The sequence below is a fragment of the Bactrocera tryoni genome, chromosome 3, assembly GCF_016617805.1.
Source record: "Bactrocera tryoni isolate S06 chromosome 3, CSIRO_BtryS06_freeze2, whole genome shotgun sequence".
NCBI classification, from domain to species: domain Eukaryota; kingdom Metazoa; phylum Arthropoda; class Insecta; order Diptera; family Tephritidae; genus Bactrocera; species Bactrocera tryoni.
In genome coordinates this window covers 75,495,865-75,521,301 of record NC_052501.1, presented here as the reverse complement: position 1 = coordinate 75,521,301, position 25,437 = coordinate 75,495,865, and the positions used below count along the sequence as shown (strand labels likewise).

Here is a 25,437-nt window from a genome sequence, read left to right as displayed (position 1 = left end):
CAGTTAGTATTCATGTTCCATCTTTTCCTATGTTTACATTGAACCTTTCTGTCCCAGTTGATTTAAATCATTAGTGGTCATACTAATGCTAATAGTCTGTAGACACCTACCCGTTATTAAGATGGCAATGTCCTCCGCATATGTCGCAATGCAGGCTGATGAGGAATTTTTCAGTAAGGAGCGCTCAACACTGGTAAAGGAGTGTATGTCCTCACAAGAAAAAGCATCCAGCTACTTCATCAACGGACTCGTTTGGATACCTGGTCATAGCAGAATCGACAGAAACTGCAAAGCCGATGTCTTAATCAGAGGGCGCATTCTTGCCCCGCTCATAGCGGAATGGGACTGCGTTGGATTTCCATTGGCATGTTGCGTTCTAGCGATGGTCGATGACCCGCTACTGTGCGACTGCACAGCAGATCTTTTGAACTACTTGCTCTTAGCAAAGCTCATCTTGCCGAAGTCGAAGGGGTTCTTAGTGGACATTAGCCAATAGGCATGCGGTAAGGTTGGAATCACATCTAAAACACTGGAGACGCGTTAATGAATTTTCTTGTGCTGGAATCTGGTACTACAGATAACCATATTTCGGGACCTGCCGAACTCGATCGTCCTCAACCCTTTTGGGCATGTTTCATCATAAAGGCTGACTTTACCGACCGTTGTGCCAAAGATACCTTCTTTGCCCACTCCGTCGTTAAAGTTGCCAAGCACGATTTTGACATTGTGGCGGGGGCAGTTCTCTTAGGTGCGCTCCAAGCGCTCATAGATGACATTTTTGAACACATCGTCCTTCTCTCAGCAATATGTTGAAGAGCTTCGCTTTGATGCGAATTGTGGCTAGACATTTATCTATTGGGGTGAATGCCAGGACTCGGCGACGAAGTATCTCTCCCACCATCATCGTTAACACACCGAATTTGCGCTCCTTTATGGCCACTGTAGTAAATGCCACAAGGATCTACTCGTCTCAGTCATTGGCCCGTCCATCGCACTTTTTGGACGGCGGTGATGTCAGCCTTAATTTTTACGAGCACATGAACCAGTTGGGCAGTGAAACCTTCGCATTTAAGGGACCGCACATTCCAGCTGCATGCATTTAAATCATAGTCATTATTACGTTTGCTGTGGTCGTCTACAAAAGAGGGGTTTCTCTTCCGTGGCTGTTTGTTCCTATTCATTGGGGGCCTTTTTTACGTGGTCCCACGCGGGTCCCAAACCCAGCGCACAACCATAAGGAGAGATGGTTCACCTCAATTTAGCTCGCCTTCGAACGGATGTTCTTTGGCTACCCAGAGGATACTTGATATAAGGCCGGAAGTCCTGAGCTGCTTGAGCCACATGTAAAAGAATCATTTCAGGCCACTACCAATGGCGCTCAAAGAACTTTCCTCACTAGCGTGAACTTCTACACATGGCTTCATCCACCAGTACCAGCTTAGTTGGAATTATAACGGAAGAAGATAAAGCGTCCACATCTATCATTTGTTTTAATGACGTCACTTTAGCGTTCAAATTCAAACACGTGATAATAATTATCCATACTCTGTACAGACCTTACTAAAGGTCTTCCTTAACGCATGTAATTACATTACGACTGCTGTTTTGTAAAGTTTATGCAATTCTCATCACAATTATATAATTTTATTATCATTTAGTGTCATTGGCCCCTCTTACACAAACAATATCAACCGAACGCTGGCAACTCAACAAATAAAAAATATGACTAGTCTCTAATGGACCGCTTATTTTTCTAAAAATATCCGCTGTAAGTTCACTATGAAAAATAATTATTCAAATATACGCTTCAGTTCAATTTTGTAGTCTAAAAGTGGTGGATCAGCGATGCAACAGAATTTCGTAAAACGTATACTCTGCGTGGGCTTGATATGCCTACAACTACCGCTGTCAGTGCGAGCCTGGGATGTGGACTTCAACATAAACTTGCTTTGCAAATTCGGTAAGATGGTAAAAATGCAAGAGCTCATTTGGTATGTTAGCGAGCACTTGGATACGGCGAACAGCGTTGGCGTGCAGGAGCTCATAAAAACAGTAGACGAGTGCTTGGGTCTCACGCAGATGGTCATGAGTAACCGCACCGATCTACGCTTAACACAGACGAGCCTAAAGAAGGAGTCAATAAATGTGGTTTTTTGCACTGCGCCGCATGATCCCATATTGCATGTGCACGATCTTATGCTACTAGGACGTCACAACCGCTTCAGCCTGCTCATTATGGTGAATATGGTGGATGGCTTTCAGGTCGCGGAGCAAGTGTTGTTAGGCTTGTTTAAGAGTAATTTCGAAAACGTTTTACTATATTACTACAGCAGCAACGGGACCAACGAGCTTTTTGGCTATCTTTACTATCCGAAGTTTCATTATATAAATTTCACAAATATTTTCGAGATGATAAGTGACGGGTTACAAAAGCAAATAAGTGGTGGCATAGACTTACAGGGCTACAAATTATATACACCGTTGGGTCAGAGCCTACCACATGTTTTCAGTTATAAGAATAGACGTTCACAAACCATCTGGAGTGGCCCAGGCTATGAACTGTTGAAGTTATTTGCGGACTACTGCAATGCCTCCTTAGTAAGCTACGAAATGCCGAAAGATCGACTGGGCGGCAACATAATCGATATGAAGGCGGCGCTGGATCTCATACGGCACAAAAAAGTGGATGTAATGGCACACGCTTATGCTTTATACAAGGCGGACGACAAGCTTGGCAAGAGTTACCCGCTGATGGTGGTGCGTTGGTGTCTCATGGTGCCCCTTTGCAATAGCATCTCAACTATGTACTACCCAATACAACCATTCGACGAACTAGTCTGGCTTGGCATTATTTTTACATTTGTAGCGCTGCTGCTGTTAAGATACCTCTGGTGCTGTTGGCTGGGCACCAATTTGAGCGACAGTATTTTGGAGTCTGTCTGCATGAGTATTGGCTTATCTACGCCGGGTGGTATTGTCACGCCCTCGGTGTTAAATTTCTTCAGTTTTGCCTGTATTTTCTTTTATGGTTTCTTTCTGACTGCCAATTACACCTCCTTGTTGGGCAGCATACTTACGGTCACAATATTTCATGAACAAATCAATACTATGGATGACCTGATTGCGTCGAATACATCCGTGATGATTATCGATTATGAAATGGAATTTCTACTCTCCGACGGTGCTGAATTGCCAGCGAACTTCACACGTTTGTTGCTGCCAGTAGACCCGGCCACTTTTAACCAACATCAGGTGCAGTTGAACACAAGTTTTGCCTATTTTATTACTGAGGAGAAGTGGCAGATTCTGAATTCGCAGCAACAGGGTCTTAAACAACGTATCTTCAAGCTCTCCGACATTTGTTTTGGTTCCTACCATTTAAGCTATCCAGTGCAGCCGAATTGGCCTTTGCAACGAAATCTCGCATTTTATATCTATCGTATACATTCTTCGGGTCTGTTCGGTCACTTCATGAGGTCAGCCTTTGATTGTGCGGTGCATGCGGGAATCGTTAAACGCATGGCAGACTCTCCAGAGTTCAAAACGGCTGGCATGCAACACTTGTTTGTTGTGTTTTCAATGCTCTTAGTCATGCTGACCGCTAGCGTTCTGATTTTTGTTGTAGAGCTGGTGACTTACAGACTAAGCAGGCGTCGTGGAATTGCAGTTCAGTAAATCACATAAATCACCTAAAGATTTCATTGTTTTTAAACTCGATGTTTCAATTTTGTGTAATAAATGTGTGTAGCTTCTTTATTAGAAGCTTATATGATTTTTCAGTGCAAAAGGTGAAGAATTTGTGTGGTGTTTTTACTAGAAGCTTATATGATTTCTCGGTGAAGAAGTTATCCGTGCCTTCATACTTTACATGCCAACCACAATGGGAAGAACTAGTTGGTATTAGTCTGGATGGGCCTCACATCCATCGTTAGCTTTCATTGGAGCTAGAAACCACTAATAAAGAAGAAGAAGATAATGACAAAACTTTCTAGTTCAGCAGACTCGTCATAACAAAGTCAGTCCTTCCCAAACGCTTGATATTCATTCAGGAAAGCTTAGAATAAATTCAAAGGAAATATTCCACTGCTTACTTGGTAAGCAGCTCCATCTTATCTTAAATGCCCCAATAACATATAGATTTGCGATCCACATCATTTAAATGACATCATTACCTAGTTCTCGAGATTAATATGAGCTTCACTACAACCGAACCGAATCCATAATACTATTCTCAAATAAAAATGTTTTCTATGCAAGAAATTGATTTTGAGTTCAGTTCATATGGCAGCCGTATGCTTCAGTGCTAAGATATCCGCGGTACCGACAAATGAGGCGTTTCTTGGGGAGAAAAGAGTGTTTGCGAACTATTAGATCTATATCTTCAACACTGAGTACCGACGGACATGGTAATCTCGACTCAGCTTGTCATGCTGACTATTTCTATATAAACTGTGATCTATTTCGAGGTTTCCTACTTTTTTAAAGAAAAAACACCGAAACTTCAAATTTAATGGAAAATGTTTATTATCATTCGGAAGAACATTCTTTGGCATTTATTTTTTTTAAATTATCTCTTTCAAATGTTGGCCACGGCTACGTCACAAATGGTCCATCCATTGAGTCCAATTTTCGATGACTCGTAACTGGCGAATGACAAGCGTGATGTTTTGCTCCAAGGCCTAAATCGAAGCGGGATTGTCCGCACAGATTTTAGACTTTACATATCCCCACAGGAAAAAGTCTAACGGTGTAATATCACCTCCTTTTGGTGGCCAATCGATCGTCCCAAAACGTGAAATTATCTACTCACCGAATCTTTTTCACAATAAAACCATTGATTGATGCAATGTGTGGGAACTGGAGCAGTCTTGTTGTAACCAAATGTAGCCGAGATCACGAGTTTCAATTTCAGGCATCAAAATAGTCGGCTTTCATGGCGCGATAACGGTCGCCATTGAAGGTTACGTTCTCAACGGCATCTTTTTTGAAGAAATCGATGATTCCACCGAACCACAAAATTAATCCAACCCTTGTTTTTCTGGATGAAATGACAGCTCTTGAATCTCTTCAGTCTGCACTAGGTCCCAAAGGCGACAATTTCGCTTGTTTACATACCCATCGAGCCAGAAATGGATCTCATCGCTGAACAAAGTTTAGCTCGATCTTCTTGGAACATTTCAAGAGCCCATGGAGCGAAGCGATGTCGCTTGGAAAGTTCGAGCTCTTCAGTTCTTGCACAATCTGTATTTTGTACGCTTTCAAATAAGGATCTCGACGTAATATGTGCCAAGTCGATCCATGCGTCAGTCCGAGTTCCTGCGAAGGGCCCCAAATCGACTCTCCACGGTCTTCGAGTACACTATCAGCTACGGCTGCTATATTTTCTTCACTGCGTACTGGACGTGGTCTATTCGTTTGAATATTATCCAATAATGAATGCTGGATCTCAGGATGGGTGATGGTGTTGTGAATAACACACTAAGTTGGCCGATTATGTTGACCAAAAGTTAAGCGAAGCGTGCGAAACACATTCTTTACAGAACGTGAATTTTTCTAGGAAAGTTGAACGCTTTCAAACGTTGTTTCCACGGTGAAATGCCAGACAATACTGCACAAAAATAATATGACAGCTTGACACGACTCACGCGTGACCTGTCAAAAGAGGTTATTGAAAGAAGTACCCCTACCTGGATCTCCCGTTATCAATATTATAGGGCCGGCAACGTTTGCTTCTGGGTGTTACAAGGTATCTGGCAAACTCTGGGTATATAACTGTTCACGGTATAAAATTCGGCTTCGGCCAATTGGAAACTACCGCCGCCCACGACAGTTGCCTTTACATAAGCGGAACGCATCCTGAGTTATATCCGATTAAGGATTATCAACAAGATAGAACTGTATGGCGATTAGTCCAGTCCGGTACAATAACAAAAAACACTTCAAACAACAACAATATCAGCAGTCATCTAAAAAAGGTACAATTTTTATCGCATGCGAGAATTTTTAATCTAACTTATCTGTATCAACAAATGTCAACTAAATGTAAGACTGCAAAAACACTAGTGGGCGTTACTATAGATATGCATGTATGCGTATATTACATAAGTATATGTAAGTAAGCCACATAAAGAGCGAATATCAGGCAAGCGGTATCACATTGAGTTAACAGTTGAATGACAGTTACTTTTAATTTCGCCAGCAATTTGACAAGACAATTTCGAATAAGTGACACATGTGCGAAGGCGAGTGAAATATTAATAAATTTGTGAATGACATTTTACGCTTTTTCATTTAAAATACTTGTATAATGCAAAAGCATTTGTGTAAGCAAAACTAGTTTTCCATTCGGTCAAAAAGTGCTGAAGAATGCATGCAATAAAGAAGAGCGCATTGGGATTTGACACTTTCAATCAAAACCAGCTGTTACAGTTGTTTATGACTATAACCGGAAAGGATATGTTAAATGTTCGAAAAATAAAGAAGTGAGATGTTAAGAGTTCAGTTTACAGAGTAGCATTAATTGAATGCCAATAAGCAGGAGTGGTGGACCGTGGCTGTTGTTGTGAAGGCTTAACAATTAACTTTAGGTATTCGCTTGCCGGTATTCGTTGGGTCTTCATTAGGTGAGGTAATGACTTAACAATTTTATTATTAATTATTTATGGTTATGGATAAATAAGTTCTCGAAAAGACGCAACGCCGTCACAGGCCTTCGCATACAAAATGTGACAAATCCCAAATGCGACTCTCGTTAATTATTCCAACTTGTTGACGAGGCGTCCAAACTTGGCGTTATGCTTTCACTGCCATTCAGCAAGCTTGAGAAGTGTTCCCTCCATAATTTTAGTAAGCTCTCGGCATCGGCTACTAGATCACCTCTGGGGGTTCTACAAAAGTATGCTCCGGTCTTCAAACATTCTGTTTGTCGCCACATTTTTTCGTAGAATTTTCGATTGTGGTCGATCGTAACGTTGCGAGGTAGGCAGTTTGTTTTCTCTTCGCTGCAACACGGCACTCCTCGTCGTACCAACTGTTTTTTGCTTTTTTCGAAAACCAATGGCTTCGGTTGCAGCTGTACGTAAGGAACTTGAAATGCCGTCCCACAGTTGCCTTATACCGAGTTGTTGACGGGTGCTTTCTCAGATCAGTAGTGCAAGTCGAGTGAAAATCATTCGACTCTCTGTTGTGTCCTCTAACAAGGACATTAATCAGCTGAAGCAACCAATTAACGGACCGGACATTCCAGCTGCATGCCCTCAAATCGTAATCCTTAATTCGTTTGCCATGATCGTCATTCCGCATCCGAGGCTGTCGATTAGTTTTCATTAGAACTGTTTTTTACGTGGCGGGTCTCAAACCCAGCGCACGTATCCGTACCTGTGGAGGGGATGTTTCGTCTTCTCACTTCAGCTCGCCAACAAACGGATGTTCTTTGGCTACTCAGAAGATATTTGGTCTAGAACCTGAAGCTGCTTGAGCCATATGTAGTTGCTACTATAAGTTAAAAAGTACTAACAGTGAAGAGATACTATGCCGACGGTACTATGAGTTTCCAGGTTGTCAAAGCTAAGCATTCGATTTTACGGATATGACTATCAACAGTTAAGCCTTGATGCTTTGCTTGACAACAAGTGAGTTTTTTTTTTTTGGAGAACTTAACGAGAGTTATGTTACTCATCATCTGCTCCAATTGGTATAAGTTCTTGAAAAAAAATTGAACTCTTGTCGAGTGTTTCTAAATCGAGACGGTCAGCCACCCCAAAAATGTTTGCCCTCACGAAATATTTCAGTGGTTTTCCCCTTAAACTAGGTGTGGTACAAATAAAGAGCACCTTCTTTCTTAGATACTTGTCAAACTATAAGTTTAATGAGGAGCGTATTTATGGATTCGGTTTTAACCTGGAAAGCAGACGTTTCGGCAATCCCGCTCTTATGCCGAAGAAACACTTATAGCGGTCTTATAGCATTAAACCAGCAGCAACATGTTTTTTGGGAACGAAGAATTCTTATTAAGTTGGGACAATAAATAGGTGATATCGATGCATACAGAACTAAGGAAACCAGATCTACCTTACTTTTGGTCTAAAATCTTATACCAGAAGTTGGAAGTTACCAGTGCAGTTCCAGGCAGTTAAGGTGCTTCTTGTGCAGTACTTTTTGAGACAAGGCTACCTGCTTCTAACCTCCATTTGCCGTTGACAGACTATCAATTAACTTTAGTTATTCGCTTGTCAGTATTCGTTGGGGCTTGTAGAACAAAAAATAAGTACTTTTGTTTTCATTAATGACTAAACAATTTTATTAGTATTTATGGTTACGGATAAGTTCTTGAGAAAACGCGAAGTCGTCTCAGGTCATTGCATACAAAATGTGACAAATCCCAAATGAGACTCTCGTTAATTATTCCAACTTGTTGACAAGGCGGTCAAGCTTGTATTCCCTATTGGTTGATGTGAAGTTTTGTCGTACAAAATGTGTATTCCTTTTGCCTTTAAAAGGGCTGAAAGTGAAATTGGAACTATTAATTCTCAGAAATAAGTGAAGCTTTGTGGATTACTTACGATGAAATTGAATATCGCTGAACTGCGGGTCTTTTGGCTGAGCTTGGTCTGCTTCAGCACATTGCAGCCGGCGCAATCTTGGGATGTGGAATATATTCTAAAAATACTGTGCAAATTGGGTAAGACATTTCATATGCAAGAGATCATTTGGTACGTGAGCGAAAGCATAGATGCAACGAATAGTGTCGCCGTACAAGAGCTCATCATATCGTTGGATAAATGTTTAGGCTTTACACAGACAGTGATAACCAACAATACCGATATACGCTTAATAAAATCGGAAAATAGGAAAAACGGACTGAACGTAGTCTTCTGTACCGCAGCAGATGATCCCATTATACAAGTCTATGATCGCACAGCACTCGGCCGTCACATGTATTTCGGCTTAATGATAATGATGAATATCGTGGAGGACTTTAGCGTGGCGGAGCAGCTATTGCTAGAGCTGCATGCGCGAAATTTAATTAATACTATGCTATATTACTACAGCAGCAACCGAACAAATGAGATTTTTGCTTACTCCTTGTATCCGGAATATCACTTAGAAAATCGTTCCAACTTTTTGGAATATGTAACGGAAACTTTTAAGAAAGTGGTGGCTGGTGGCGTAGATATGCTGGGCTATAAGTTATACACACCACTACGCCAGGATTTACCACATGTCTTCAGTTATAAAAATAGTACAAGACAAACCAACTGGCGTGGTTCAGCTTATAACTTGTTGAAGTTGTTTACGGACTACGGTAATGCCTCCTTAGTAAGGTATGAAATGCCAAAAGATCATCTCGGTGGCAATGTAGTTGATATGAAGGCGGCGCTGGATCTCATACGCGGCAAGAAAGTCGACATATTGGCTCACGCTTATGCTCTGTTCAAAGAGGATGACGAGCTTGGTAAGAGTTATCCGCTGATGGTGGTGCGTTGGTGTCTCATGGTGCCCATTTGGAATAGCGTCTCAACAATGTACTATCCACTGGAGCCTTTCGATGATCTTGTTTGGTTTATTATTGTTGGCGTCTTTTTTGCTTTGGTGAGTGTCAAGTGTCTGTGGTGCTGTTGGCAGAGCACCCATCAGTTAGCCAAACGTTTAAGCGATACCGTTTTGGAATGTTTCTGCTTGAGCATTGGCATTGGCACGCCGAACTATTTCGGCGCACCGACTTTGTTGGATTTCCTCATTTTCACCACCATCTACTTCTATGGTTTCTTTCTCACCGCCAACTACACCTCATTGTTGGGCAGCATTTTTACCGTAACTTTATTTCGCGCACAAATTAACACCATGGATGACCTGATAGAGACGAATATTTCCGTAATGATTATCGATTACGAATTGGAATTTCTACTCTCCGAAGGTGATGAATTACCAGCGAACTTTTCACGTTTGCTACTGCCAGTAGACCCGGCCACTTTCGCTCAACATCAGTTGCAGTTGAATACAAGTTTTGCCTATTTTATTACGGAGGAGAAGTGGAATTTTCTGGCACTACAGCAGAAGTATCTGAAACGGCGTCTCTTCAAGTTCACCGACATCTGCTTTGGTTCCTATCACTTAGCCTATCCACTGCAACCGGATTCGTTTTTGTATCGCAATCTCGAGTATTTTATCTATCGTATGCATTCGTCGGGTATGTTGGGTCACTATCAGAGCACAGCCTTCGATTATGCGGTGCATGCGAGACTTGTGCGGCGTTTGGCGGACAATACGGAGTTCACGTCTGCGGGCATGCAACACTTACTAGTAATCTTTTTACTGCTGCTGACCATGTGTTGTATTAGTTTTTGTGTTTTCGTCGGAGAGCTAATAAATGTTCGACTGTTGAGGGGCCGCTCACATAGGCAGCAGTGAAGATTGTCATTGTTATAAAATTATTAAATGTAATGGTATTGTTTAAATACTTATTCTGCCACACAATAAATAAATTTTGATTTTTTTTTTTGGTTATGTTTTCAAGTTATTACTTTCTTGTAGTCTTCTTTGTTGATAAATGTGTATTGTTTTTTTTACTTGACTTGAACGCAGAACAATGCTGTGCGTACTCTTTTTGCCTCGCAGTTAGTAAGAGACTCTCTATAAGCAATGAGCAAAGCTGGGCGCTCATTGGCCTGCTGTTGGTAAGATACTCTCTGTTAACAATGAGCAATGCTTTGTCCCCATTGGCTCGCTGTTGGTAAGAGACTCTCTGAAAAAGTATATGAATTTGAGTATATGTAGTATACTTATACACTTAGTACACTAAGTCTAAGCACATAGTGAAAGTGACGGAGAAAAACTAACGAAAAAAAAGCGTTAATGAGCTTTTTCCTTTCTTTCTCTTCTCTATCCATAATCGCAACTTTGCTGGGTACATTGTAAATTAAGTAATATTAAATTTTCTAGATACCATTGGTGAATTTAGTAGCTTCATAATTTAGTGTTGCACAGTTAGCGTTATCAAATCTAAGTTGATTTTAATTTTAGAAAATAATATACATAAGTCCTCATAATACGCGCTGCTAATACACGAAGCGATGGTATTCCACCGGTTTGACGCTGTAATGTTTATAGATGTAATATTCGATGGCGAATACCAATGAGCTTAAAAGCAGACCTGACGCCAAGACGATCCACGCAATTGTAAAGAAACGCAAATTTAAAGATTCTACCGGATAGGTGTCGGTAAATATTTGTGCATACTTAGCACGTACAGCTTCATTGAATGCGCGCTCCTCCCATTGACCCCAAAGACCCGACTCGCGTACAATTAAAATAAATAAATTGAGCGTCTCAAACCAAACGGCATCGCTTTGCATTGGTATAGCCTTGAAGACAGTGCCAAAACAGATCTTTGAGAGATGAAAATATGGTTGTATGAGTATGCGTTGTTGACGATTTAGAAAATTCCATTGATCCTCTGTTACCACATAAGCGTAATTGCGATTCAATTTGTCTAAGACATCCTGAAACTCCTGTCATGGCAGCTCACGCAGTAGACGCGACAGCGCGAGTATATGCTCAACACTATTATGCTTAATCTCCGCAAAGTCACTCAATGTGATTAGCACATTAATATCAGCGTTCAGTAGATCGTCGACCGTGTTGATGGGCGGCACAAAGACGGGCTTCATATTATAGGCGGTCAAGTAGGGCGCATGATAGGCGGCCACTATAAAGCCGAATACGAAGAGTAACATATAGAAGAAGAGTACGCGTATGTGTGCATTCTTTAACTGTACATTCATATTCGAGCTAAACATTATGATCGCGCTGCTGTGCAGTATATTACGTGTGATTGAACGCGTTGGCTTCGTGGCATTGGTCGGATATTCGATGTAACGCATAAGTATGGCTATGTAGAAGATGCCAAAAAGTAGACACCCATAAATATAGCGTCCGAAAGGCCATACGATATACCAATACTTCGGCAACTCATCTTCCAGCGGCACCATTATACAGTTCTTCACCCAATTAAGTGGATAACTAAATTGTACATTAAGCTTCACGTGATTGACCAGCGTTGCGCCATTCATCGCCAGGTTATACTCGCCGTTATGTATGCGCTCGTAGATCTCCGAGTAGTTTTCACTTAAATCACGATTGATTTCCAAGAACATTTGATGCCGGTTGGCGAAATTCCAGATGGTCTGCGCGTACGGTCCGAAGAGCGTAGAATCGCTGATATTTTCGCCGCTGCGTACGAAGGCACGTGGCACGTCATCGTAGAAGGGTGTACGCAATATTGTTTTGACCTCTAAAGGCATCGCTGCACTGGTCGCCTCTCGATTTGCGCGGCAAATCACTTCAGCCTTTGCTGCTGGTAGTCATCAATAGCACTGTTTTGAGACTCAACGGCGTCGCCGACTTTATATAGTCACCGAAAATGTGCTCTCCTGAGGTCGCGCGCTAATAAAGGACATTTTTGCAAAACTACAAATTATCATTATGGGTGTGCGCTTTGTACTATATATGGAGACATAGTTGTCATACTATGTTTACGCTTTGCATGTGTCAACCTGATGAAGTTGACCGATTGAAATCGAAGCGGCAATTAAGATCGCCAATCGATTGGGCCTGTGCCGCGTGACAAAAAGGTCATTAGAAGCGTGCAATTTTTTTGTTGCAGTTCATTAAAGCGAAATGTGATTGCAAGCATACTTGAACTGCAGTTCAGTTGGGTAGGAGTGAACAGAAAGTGATTAAAAGTGTTTAGGCATTCACTGGGGTCTTTAAAAGTTGAAGGTTATGAAAAATAAAAAAAGTGCCAAACAAGTCATATGCTAGTCTTTAGAAATGGTGTCGTAGTCGAAACTCTTCTCTATGTCTGGTGTAGTGTAGAGTGTTTCTTCTATAGGGATAGCTTTCAAACCAGCTGTCAAAGTTATCATCAAGTTTGACATTTACAAGCAAGGGTCATAATAGGCCGTTTAGATATTAGCAAAGTATGTGAATTGTCCTGGAGAGTTTTTTTATACTTCTTTGCATTTTGTAAAAACATTTTTGGTTCGATTTGTATGGTTCAGGTCTAAACTACAGCTAATGGTGAACGCTACAGAGAAGGGCTTCGCATCCTTTTGGTTTTGTAAGTGAGACATGGTGCTAAATGGTTCCCGTAAACTAAATATCGCATAAAACTATCATTTTATTGAGCTAAAAATCTGCTTACTAAATCCTATTAAGACTTGTGTCTGTCAATTGGGCAGCTAGATCAAGTTATTTGACTGCTTTGGGCTATATATTGTGCGGATGCATCAAGTAATTACACCAGGAAGCTATGCGGATCTACTAGCCTACTTGGATAGCAACAAACTCTGTATTATGAGAGAAAAGTTGGAAGAATTGGCGAAAAAATTTTCCGACGAAATAGTCTTCAAAAGACACAGTCGCGATAATCATATGACTGAAATCGTTTGAATCGGTTACAAAAAGTCGTCTATGCGTACTTGACCTTGTAACAACTCTGAACTATACCGCAGGTCTCGATAAAGTCTTAGAAATCAAGGTCTCAGCATAGTAAGGTCTTATCGTATAACAATCCACATTTGTTTTTGCAACAGAAACAGCTATAAGATCTCGTACAGCTCATCGTTAAAGCGACTGCGGTATTCGAAGTTGCCAAAGCGCTATACACCATAAATATTCCGTAGAACCTTTCTCTCGAAAACTCGTTACGGCGGCTCATCGGATGTTGTTATCGTCCACGCCTCTGTACCATACAGTAAGACGGGAATAATGAGTGACTTTGTTCATCGAGAAAGGACTTTACTTCTCAATTACCAAAGTTGGCTTGCCTGAGACCTTGTTTGGTATCGAACGGCGCGGAGAGGTCCGTTGCTGACGGGACTTTTGGTATTGATTAACGTCAGTTTACACAGCCGTATTAGTTTTGCGGGGATACTAAATTCAGAAATAGTGGGATAAAGCTCCTTTTCAGTTTTTGATTTTCCAGGCCTAAAGCCATGATAAGGTCCAATCAATTTGTTGGCTGTGGGCTTTAATTTTTGACACCAGGAAGTGCGCTTTATGGAACATTGTATGCGATGTTGAGGAGGCTTATCCCATGGTAGTTGGCGAGAATTGTGGGCTCTAGCTTTTTGTGGATTGGGCAGAGCACGCTTAAATTCCAATCGTCGGGCTTCCTTTCGTCCGACCATATTCTACAAGGAAGCTGATGCATGCTCCTTATCAGGTCTTCGCCGAAGCATTTGAATAGTTCGGCCGCCAATCGATCAGCCCCGCCGCTTTGTTGATCTTCAGACGGGTAAGTGCTATTCGAACTTCTTCATAGTCGGGCAATGGAACGCCTGCTCCATAGAAATGTCTATAGCTACTCCTGTTGACTACGACCTAGGTTCTTTAAAATCACAAAGGACCATTATTATCTATTTGATGACCCTTTTAAATCAAACAGGAGCATTCCTAAAAACAGAAGTCTGAAATAACCTTACTATAACCCAAACAATACACTGAACCTAACCGATTTCTAAATTAATCAAGCTCACGCAACAAGAAAAGTCGTATTAACCATTTCATAGTTTTATTAAAATAAGATATATGTGTACATATATATTTAATAATTATTATATTTTAATGCAGAAGCTGTTGAGGAATCGTGAAGTTTTACCATTATAGCTAATTTCTCCGCGACACTCGGTAAAATTTAATTCAACAAATAAAGCAGCACGAGCCTTAAGAAGAGCAATGCTATGCTCTCATTGGCTAACAACTATTTTTTAATACACTCTGCGGTACTCAAACGTGAGAGCAGAGCGTTTTTTGGTGGAATTATGCCCACCCTGACTCTATGCCCTAAACGCTCTAGCAAAAAAACCAGCAAACTCACAGCATACATTGTTAGGAGCATGAGAAATACGACGATCAAATGTTGCATGCCAGCCGAAGTGTACTCCGCGTTTTGAGCGAAACGCTTCACGAGACCTGCATGTACCGCATAATCGAAGGCAGTGCGCTCGTAGTGCTCCATCAAGCCTGAAGAATGCATACGAAACGTATAGTACTCTAAACTGCGATAGAAGAGCGAATCGCGTTGCATGGGAAAGGCAAGAAAAAATGTACCAAAGCAAATGTTGCTGAACTTGAAGAAGCCCGGCTTCAGATACTGTTGCTGCAAATCGAGAAAGTGCCACTTCTCCTCGGTCACAAAGTACGCGTAGTTCGTGTTGAAGCTGTATTGATGTTTTATGAATGTTGCCACATCCACCGGTTGGATGAGACGTGAGAAGTTCGAAGGCAACGCCAGACCACCGGAATGCAGAAACTCCAATTCATAATCGATTATTAGCACAGAAAGATTAGCGACTATAAGATCATCCATTGTGTTGAATTGCGCGCGAAACGAAGTCACCGTCAAAATGCTGCCCAACAATGAGGTGTAGTTGGCGGTGAGAAAGAACCCGTAGAAGAAAAATGTGGTAAATATGAAAAAATCCAAAGCGCTCGGTGCCGCCATCAAGCTGGGTGCGCTTATGCCCGTACTCAAGCAGAAACTACGCAAAATGCCATCACTTAAACGCGTCGCCAACTCATGTGTGCCCTGCAGTAGGCAACATAAGGTTTGCACCAATAGCAAGGCACCAAAAACCACAACAATACACAACCAAGTAAGCTCATCGAATGGTTCCAAAGGATAAAATATGGTGGTAACACTATTCCAAATTGGCACCATGAGACACCAACGGACCACGCCAATAGGATAGCTCAAGCTAATGATGTCGTCTTCATAGAATAAGGCATAGGCATGCGCTAGAAAAGTAATCTCATCGTGACGTAACAAATCCATGGCGGCCTTCATGTCGATGACATTGCCACCCAAACGATCTTTCGGCATTTCATAGCTCACCAATGTCGCATTAATATAGTCCGTAAAGAGTTTGAGCAAACTGAAGGAGCTACCCTGCCAACTAGATACTTTGCTGGACGCGTCTGGCGCATGAAATACACCTGGTAAATCCTGTCGCAGTGGCGTACATATTTGATAACCCATAGTATCCAGACCGCCCGCTAAGAAGCGCGTATAATCGGCTGATAATTCATCAAGGTAATTGGTACGATCCACAATCTCAAAACGCGGAAATACAGTATAACCGTAAATTTGATTACGTCCATCAACGCTGACATAATACAACATGGGGCTTTGAAATTTACGCCGACGGAGATCTTGCAAAAATCGCACTACAACGCCGAAATCCGTTATGCTCTTCAGCATAATGACAAAACTGAAGGTGTTGTGACGACTGCGTAGCGCGTAATCGTGTGCGTCCATGATGCTATCGTCGGGACCGCTCGTAAAAACTATAGACAATATAGTTTTCTTCAGTTCCGTTGTGATAAACGGCTTGTCGTTGCGGTGCGTCAACACCGTCTGCGTCAGCTTGAGTTCGGCGTCGAACTCCACTATAAATTCCTCTATATCAACGTATTTGGCCTTGCTCAATTGTTCGCTAATAAACCAAGCGATTTCCTGTGGTTGTACGAATGGCATCATTGGCAAAATGAAGTCTTTGATGTACGCGCGATCCCAGCTTTGCGCTGCCGTGTTGCGGTAAAGTAACGCCAGCTGAATGACGAGCAGTAGCTGATGTGTTGTAGACATTTCGCGCTTACTTTGGACTTCGATATGAGTTACAACAGCACAGGATATGCTCTCAGCTATGTGTTTACGCTTGGAATAAACAACTGAGGTTTACAGATTGTCTGTAAGCGCTCTTAAACGTTTGCGTTGTAATTTTGCACGTCATAACTTTTGTTGCATTGGAACTTATTCGTGACCGCCGGCAATTAGTTGCGAAAATAAACATGGGTTTACTGAATGCTGACAAATGCGATTAAAGCAGATAAGTGTCTCCGTCTTATCAGCGTGTAACTATTTAATTCTGGTGGCGGTGTGTCATTCACTTTCGTTCTAGCTCGAAACGTCGCCCTTAAATGTGAGCGCTTGGAGGCCATAGTTTAGTACCATTGGGAGATCTATAATTTGTCAAGCAACTAATGCCGAATTTCTGCTAAACGCCTGGTCATACTGATAAGTACTGCCGTCGGACCACATTTCCCAATGTGGTGGTAAGAAAATCTTTTGCTGTAGGTCTGAATCCGACTTTTCCAACCTTGACCGCTTCCGATCCAGTTTACGTACGTTAGTTGAAAGCACACCATAGCTGGTAGCAATAATTGCATCCATTTTCGCGTTAGAATTAGAGCGCGGAGTTGGCGCTTATCGGCATTCATAATCCACCAAACGAATCCCGAAACTTTTTAATCTTGAAGGATATCCATCGTAAGTTCATATCGAAAAGTAGTAGCCGCTCTATGGTAGACATTTTGCCAGCTCGTCATACAACCAACTTTACAACTGTAACCGGCCGCATTTTGCACTGCACTCAAGCGTCATCCGCGGCGCCTCTTTATATAGTTGTAGAGTTCAGCTACGTGACGCCACACCGTTTTGTAAAACCACAAGTCAACAACAGTTATAACACTTTGAATGTTTGTTTAAAATATTTGTATTTACACTTTGCATGTGTAAACTGAAGTTGGCCGATTGCTATCGAAGCGGTAATTACAGGTAAGTTCGCCACACGATCTGGGTTGTCTAGTGAGCAGACCAAGTGAAGTGTCGGCTGTCAAATGTGGATTAGTGCTCTACAAGTGGGCTCAGCTAAACAATTGAGCCATATACGTACTAAGGACCGTACGTCTCTTTATTTCAATATGGATCTTCTCTATTCCAAACTGATACAATATTTGGTTTAGTCGAAATAATTGTATCGCTCAACCAAGAAAGAGAGTTTGTTTAAAATATCTTAAGGTACGACCTCACACATTTTGGTTGTTCTTTTCGATGTAAAGCTCAAAGCTGTAAAGCACACATAAAGAGATCTGAGTTCTACGCAAAAGTTAGGTTGAGTAGGCAGCTTAGAAGTATAGTAAGTGTTTAGCAAATTTCTTCGAACGTCAAGGTATAAGTTAGAACTTCAACAACTTCAGCCATCCATGGGACGAAATTAGGCGTAAACGGTCAGTCGTGGCAGCCTTGACTGTCTGTCATTAATACATTTTTCAATACATACAATACTTTACACGACGAATTTGGTCCATGCAAGTTTTATTCTTTCTAATATCTAATAGTAATGATCTATTCTAATGATCTAGGTCGATTAAGGGGACCCTAACTTTTCAAAAATATTTAATATTATTTAAAAGTAATAGTTAAGTGACTTCAGCCTAACAATTCTTAAAGTGAAAACAATGAAAACAATACCGCAGAAACCTTCTAAACTTTAAACTCCACTCCGATGATTCTAGTGGAGGGCTTGTAGTATGTAACCTGAACCTCAATTTTCACCTTATAACCTTGTTTGCTTTTATTACCTTCGTCGAACTTACGAAGTACTGAGCTATTCGAAGGTCCAGAGAAAAAAGCTAATTTTATAGATTTTACAAGCTTTAAAAGCGGAGAACAAATAAAAAAAATTGATATTTTCAGTAACGGAGAATATGTTTAATATAAAAATGTTGACATTTTCGTTCTGAAACCAGAGCGATTGCCAACTATTCGGTTCTTATAAAGTCTGATACATTTCAAGGTTCACTTCTTTTTTAAAGGAAAAACATAGATGCTTAAAATTTAATGGGGAATGTTTATTATCAACCAGCATAAACATCATCTACAATGTCAGCCTGGAAATCCAACGTAGGATAACTCTTGGCAACAGGTGCTACTTTGGACTGAGTAGACAATTGAGAAGCAAAGTCCTCTCTCGACGAACAAAAACCAAACTCTATAAGTCGCTCATAATTCCCGTCCTGCTATATGGTGCAGAGGCTTGGACGATGACAACAGCTGATAAGTCGACGTTGCGAGTTTTCGAGAGAAAAGTTTTGCCATAGATTTATGGTCCTTTGCGCGTTGGCCACGTCAAATATCGCATTCGATGGAACGATGAGCTGTATGAGATATATGACGACATTGACATAGTTCAGTGAATTAAAAGACAGCGGCTACGCTGGCTAGGCCATGTTGTCCGAATGGACGAAAACACTCCAGCTCTGAAAGTATTCGACGGAGTACCCGCCCGGAGTACCCGCCGAGGGAAGCAGAGGAAGAGGAAGACCTCCACTCCGTTGGAAGGACCAAGTGGAGAAGGACCTGGCTTCGTTTGGAATATCCAATTAGCGCCACGTAGCGAAAAGAAGAAACGACTGGCGCCCTGTTGTTAACTCGACTATAATAGCGTAAGCGGTGTCTACGCCAATAAAGAAGAATAATGTTTATTATCATTCGAAGAAACATTATTTGTCTTATATTTTTTTAAAATTATCTCTTTCAAATGTTGGCGCGGCTCCTTCTCAGCTGATCCAACCGTTGAGTCCAATTTTCGATGACTCGTTCGACTGATAACTGGCGAATGGCATGCGCGATGTTTTGCTCCAAGGACTGAACCGCAGTGTGGAGACCAAACCGTTATTTTTTACTGAACAAAATTAGGCTCGAAAACGTCGAACTTTTCAAGACCCCTAAATCAAAGCAAAGTCCTTGGGAAGATCGAGCGGCTTCAGTTCTTGCACAAACTGTGTTTTGAAAGCTTTCAATTTAAGATTTCGACGTAAAATCCGTCAAGCCGCTCGATACGTCAGTTCGAGTTGCTGTGAACGACGCCGAATCGACTCTCCACGGTCTTTGTGTACATTCTCCGTTATAGCTGTCACATTTTTTCCACTGCGTACTGGACGTGGTCTATTCGGTCGAATATTAACCCATAATGAATGCTGGGTCTCAAAATTGGTTATGGTGTGGCGAATACTACGCTCAGTAGATCGATTATGTTGACCATAAGTTGAGCGAAGCGCGCGAAACACATTCTTTACAGAACATGAATTTTCGTAATAAAGTGGAACGATTTGTAAACTTTGTTCAGGCGTTAGTCTCTCCATGATAAAATACCAACCACAATATGGGACAAAAATAACAAGACAGCTTGACACAACTCACGCGTAGTCTGTCAAAAAAAGACTATTGAAAATAGTACTTCTACTTGGATCACACTTGACACTCTAATGCAATATTTAATATGTATATGTATGTATGGTATATAGTTTTTTTTATGTTTATATGCTTTATTATGATTTATATGCTGTTAGTGGAATCTTAGAATTTATAACAATATATTTAGAATTTATATGTTTTTTTATCTCTTTGGTTTTTACCACTCTTAAAAAAATATTTCAAACAAAAAGTAGTGAAAAAATAATAAAAAAAAAAAAATAATTAAAAAAATGCTTTCATCCGTGACAATGTCTCATGTGAGAGCATTGCCGTGACCAGGATTCGAACCTGGGTTACTACGGCCACAACGTAGGGTCCTAACCACTAGACGATCACGGCTATTGAAAGCTTGTTGAACTGTCGGTCAAATAACTAATATAAACACAGAAGACAAATAAATCAACAAGGTTGAGCACAAAGTAGCTGTTATACTCAGCAACACAAACATACTCGTGTATGTTTATGTGTATGCATATGTATAGAAGCGTTAGCTAGCGATAAGCATTTGATTTGGTGGAGGAAATAGTTGTTCGATGCTAAGCAAAAGCTACAAAAACAACTGCAATAAAATACGAAAGAGCAGTGCATAAAGAGTAAGAGAGATTGTAGAAAGAAAGTATACACATACCTACATACCTACATACATACATACGTGCCTATTTATATACATGTGTTGCTATGTATGTATAAATGTAAATAAATGCACTGGTTCAAACAGCTGATTATCTGATATGATTATTCGCCGATACCGCAAATAGCATACAACAACAATAAATAAATAATAAAAATCACAGATGAAAGAAAGATAAGAAGAAAAGTACCATGAAGGGTAAGAAATGTATATAGTGTACATATTCTTACATACATATGTATATGCAGTCAGATATGTTTGTGTATATGTACATGCGTTCAATATTCTTCAATTCCGTGAATACTAAATAAAAGGTGGGCAACCGTTTTGAGTTCAATCTTCTGTCTATACATTTCCAGCTCAGAACCTCGAGAAATTTTGTTCTTTTTCAAATTTAAATGAAATTTTTGAAGGCTTCACCGATAGGAAACTTTTTCTTGAAGACTTTTTCATTACCGCGGTTGTCAAGTCATAATTTTTTATTAGGTTAGGTTAATTTAGTTTGGTATGCCAATGAACTACGGATATATCAGGTGCTTTTGCAATACCGGTTGGAGTGCCGCTGCTACGAAGTCCATGAGGAGTAGTCATTCTTTAGGATGTCTGGGCTTCACACGAATTTCAAAAGACTCTGAGATCTCACTATCGAAACTCTGCTATTGTCTCATACCTTGAGGTCTCCAAATGAATCCAAATTTGATGCGTTGCGTTGCCAATAGGGGCAAGTGCCAAGATAAGCTCAATTGTTTCCCTGGTGCTTTGCTCTTGACAATTCCTACAGTTTTATATGTCACATCAAAGTAAGCATTAGCGCTTAGGCGATTCTTATCATGAGTGGGTTTCCAACAAAGAAGTTCCATTAAATTTTGTGTGCGGAATCCAAGTTCTGGTGCTGAAACTTTCAAAATGGTGGAAAAGGTCTTCGGTGATAATTGTTTGTCGCAAGCAAGTGCTTTTGATTAGTACAAATTATTTAAAGAGGGTCGAGAACGCGTTGACGACGAAGCAGAACGTCCAGGACGGCCATCAACATTAACTGATGAACAACACGTCAATAAAATTAAAAAATTGATGCCTAAGATTCGACGATTCGATCTTACTGGCATCGTTGAAATATCGGACGGATCAGTGAAAACCATTTTGAAAGCTCATTTAGGTCTAAGAAAAATGAAAGCACGATTGGTTTCAAAATAACTTAATTTTTTTTTCAAAATATAGCCACGCGTTAACATCTGTAAAAGAATGCTTTCTGACTACCAGGATGTCATGAAACATATTGTTACAGGCGATGAGTCTTGGATCTAAGCTTACGACCCAGAAACAGACCATCAGTCGACCGAATATCGTGGCAAAGGTGAGCCGAAGCCGAGAAAAATACGTGACAGCAGTAAAAATCAAGGTTATGTTTACAGTTTTCTTCGATTATCGTGGTAAGGTGCACACTGACTTTCAGTCAATTTATTCGCTATTCGCAAACAGAGGACAGAATTATGGCCGAAAAATCTGGGTTTTTGCTCCACGATAATGCACGGTCGCATACTGCATTGATTCTTCGGGAGATTTTCGCCAAATTTTCAACTAATATCGTGCCTCAACCATCGCATTCACATGATTTAGCTCCCTGTGACTTCTGGCTATTCAGAAAACTCAAACAACCGCTCCGGGGAAACCGTTTTCAGTCAATTGAAGACATTAAGTGTGAGTCGCTACGCGCATTGAAGGCTATTCCGCAAATTGGCTTTAACAATTGTTTCGAGGCTTGGAAAAAACGTCGGCGGAAGTGCTTTGGGACCAAGGAGGATTTCTTTGAGTGGGACGACATGGATTTTAAAGAATAAATTAAGAATTTTAAAAATATGAACCAAGCCTTACTACAAGTATTTTTTGCTCATAGCAGCGTATCGCTCACTAGAAATTAGCCCTTTAAATTCGAAACATTACTCTCCGTCATGCTTTTGAAAAGCAAACAGTTTTAGGTTGACAAATATTTACCTATGTGCCCTCAAAGGAGGCGGTTTGCTGAAACAATTTTATTTTTATATATTATTATACAAATTGCATGTCAACAGTTGGGACCTTACTCGATGCTAGGGCACTGCGAGCACTATCGGTGGAAAGGTTAAAAATTCAAATACACATTTCCAGCGACAGTTAGTGAGATAGTAACTTTATTAGCGGCAACAATGTGAAAATTACCTAATGAGCTTAGGGCTTGATTGATTAAATTTAATTGCAATCAAGCAGGTTAATACGCTTATTACATTTAGCGCTTGCAGAGCGTGGAAATTAACGGAAAATAAAGTAGTTTCCAGTCGCGGCGGAACAGTATAAAACCGGCGTTGCCTGCGTGGCGGCCATTAGTACTCCTACAGGATGTTGACGCCGTTGGCTACGCTACTGCTCTGCACTTTGCCGTTAGGCGCTTGCAACAACACCAACTCGGTTGGCTCAAGTTTCGACGCGGTGTTAGGGCGCACTTTACGGTACCATCACATAGCAAATGTGGCAATATTTATAGGCGACAAAGATGAGCACCACACTGCGCGCAACGCTATACTTGACAGCTTGGAAAGACAACTGCCGGCGCCGCGTTATATCTTCACTGCCGCTGACACGTCTAGGCCGCCGGGCAATACCTTACGTCATCACATAGCGAACGATGCGCTCAGCGTTGTGTTATGTGCCGCGTCCGCGGATCACATTTGGCGCGTGGTCGATCAGCGTTTGCGTAAGCTACGGCGCACAAAGCTCATTGTAGTGGCGACGAGTACGTCACTTGAACCATTGAACGTGTTTGCCAAACTCTGGCAATTACAATTCTTACATGTCGTGCTGCTGTGCAACAATACCGTTTACCGTTACACGCCATTTCCGCAGATACATGTGTATCAGGTGCATAATCGCAGCGCCGATCTCTTTCCACCAGCGCCGACCAATCTGCAAGGCTATACGCTCTCCACGCCCGCCGAGAACGATTTGCCGCGCATATTCTTTGTGCGCCAACAGCGTGATAATGCCACCAAGATACGCGGTTTTGCCTATCAGATTTTTGTGAATTTCGTGCGTCGCATGAATATGACGCTGCGCATCAGTAATCCCAATCAGGTGCACGACATTACGAGCAGCGTCAATATGAGCACTATAGTGCAAGAAATCGCCAAACAGAAATTGGAGATATCCATACATCCGTATACGAGCATTCGGGAGCATCAGGGCATCATGAGTTATCCGATCTTCAAGTTGGAGTGCTGTCTCATTGTGCCGGTACAGAATGAGATACCGCGTTGCTTGTATCCCGTGCGTCCGCTCAAATTAGGTAGTTGGCTGGTGATATTCGCCGCTGTGGTCTATATCTCAGTGACGCTGGCGTGGACAAGTCCGTGTGTGCCGCGTGAAGCGCCATTTCTAACTAAACTCTCGCGCACTTTTCTCGAGAGCATAGCTCAAGTGGTCTTTTTGCCGTCGACCTATCCGAGTCATCAGCCATCGATGCGCTATTTGTTGGTGTACCTACAGTTGGCGCTTTTCGGCTTTCTGCTCACCAGTTGGTATAATAATTTGCTTAGCAGCTTCTTCACTACCGTGCTGGTGGGCGAACAATTGGACACCTTCGAATCGTTGATCGAGGCACAGCTACCCATACTAACTAAATTCCACGAGATCGATATGGTGTTGGAGCAAGTGCCACCGGAGCTGGTACTGAAAGTGAAGCGATTAATTGTCGGCTCGAATTCGAGCGTGCAAATGGCGCATCTCTTAAATTTTAACAACTCCTACGCCTATCCGGTCACTGAGGAGCGTTGGACTTTTCTCTCACTACAGGAACAGTATGCAAATAAGCCGATTAATCGGTTTTCGAAAATCTGTTTGGGTAGCCCATGTATAGGTTATCCGATGCGTCTGGATTCACATCTAGAGGAACCGCTAACACACTTTATATTGGACGTGCAGATGGCTGGCTTGGATTTTTACTGGTTGCGGTCGGACTTTAAAGATGCTCTGCTAGCCGGTTACGTGAAGCTGGTCAATAATGTGTTCCCCTTTAAGGCCTTGGACTTGTATACGCTCTACGCAGCTTGGGTTGTGCTGATTGCTGGGCTGAGTATAGCGTCCTTTGTGTTTCTATTGGAGATACGTGGCGTTTGCGGAATAAAAGTATCGAGAAGTGAACGAAGTACAGAGCAGTGGTTTAGTGGATTGAACCGCGTTGAATAAAAGTATCCGTAACGGTTGCTTAGACTAACAAAACCGTTCAAGATTTATAATTTTTTAGTTCATAATATTAATAATAAAAATAATTAGAATATATAACAGTTTTCACATTAATGGATTTCAATAATATGAAGTACAAAGCATGTGCTGAGTATAATAAAAATTAATCGAACAACTCTTTTAAACTTCATAGAGTGAAGTGACATAATCGTGGAGTAAAAAAATATATACAGGGTTTGTCCGGAAAGTAATAGACTGTACTTCAGAGCGTGCGCGCACCGACTGGATTCGGTAGGGCGTCAGGACAAACATTTTCGTGCGACGTGTTTCAGTGAGTGGTGCAAGCTGAAAATGCAGCGTTCGTTAGACCAGAGGTACGCGTTCAAAATCTGTGTGAAACTCGGTAAATCTGCGACAGAGACGTTTGACATGTTCAAGCAGGCTTACCCAGATGTTACTTTAGCAAGAAGTGGTGTGCTTCGATGGCACCAGG

At 41.4% G+C, this 25,437-nt stretch overlaps 5 protein-coding genes and 1 non-coding gene across 6 annotated transcripts; 3 read left to right on the top strand and 3 right to left on the bottom strand.

Annotated features, from left to right (window-relative positions):
* Positions 1-121: 121 nt before the first annotated feature.
* On the top strand, positions 122-3,675 carry LOC120770774. Its single transcript, XM_040098356.1, has 2 exons — positions 122-364; positions 1,825-3,675. Exons 1-2 carry the CDS (start codon positions 122-124, stop codon positions 3,673-3,675), a joined length of 2,094 nt encoding a protein of 697 aa, XP_039954290.1.
* Positions 3,676-8,562: 4,887 nt separating this feature from the next.
* Positions 8,563-10,410, top strand: LOC120770773. The gene has a single exon (XM_040098355.1). The coding sequence runs from the start codon at positions 8,563-8,565 to the stop codon at positions 10,408-10,410; it is 1,848 nt and encodes a 615-aa protein (XP_039954289.1).
* A 647-nt stretch (positions 10,411-11,057) lies between these two features.
* LOC120770772 lies at positions 11,058-12,302 on the bottom strand. Its single transcript, XM_040098354.1, is given in 1 exon segment — positions 11,058-12,302. A coding segment is annotated over 1 exon segment (1,245 nt).
* A 2,462-nt stretch (positions 12,303-14,764) lies between these two features.
* Positions 14,765-16,651, bottom strand: LOC120770771. Its single transcript, XM_040098353.1, has one exon. The coding sequence runs from the start codon at positions 16,649-16,651 to the stop codon at positions 14,765-14,767; it is 1,887 nt and encodes a 628-aa protein (XP_039954287.1).
* A 3,717-nt stretch (positions 16,652-20,368) lies between these two features.
* Positions 20,369-20,440, bottom strand: Trnah-gug. The gene has a single exon. It is a non-coding gene; the product is annotated as a tRNA-His (tRNA).
* Positions 20,441-23,105: 2,665 nt separating this feature from the next.
* Positions 23,106-24,947, top strand: LOC120770770. Its single transcript, XM_040098352.1, has one exon. It carries the CDS (start codon positions 23,106-23,108, stop codon positions 24,945-24,947), a length of 1,842 nt encoding a protein of 613 aa, XP_039954286.1.
* Positions 24,948-25,437: the final 490 nt, after the last annotated feature.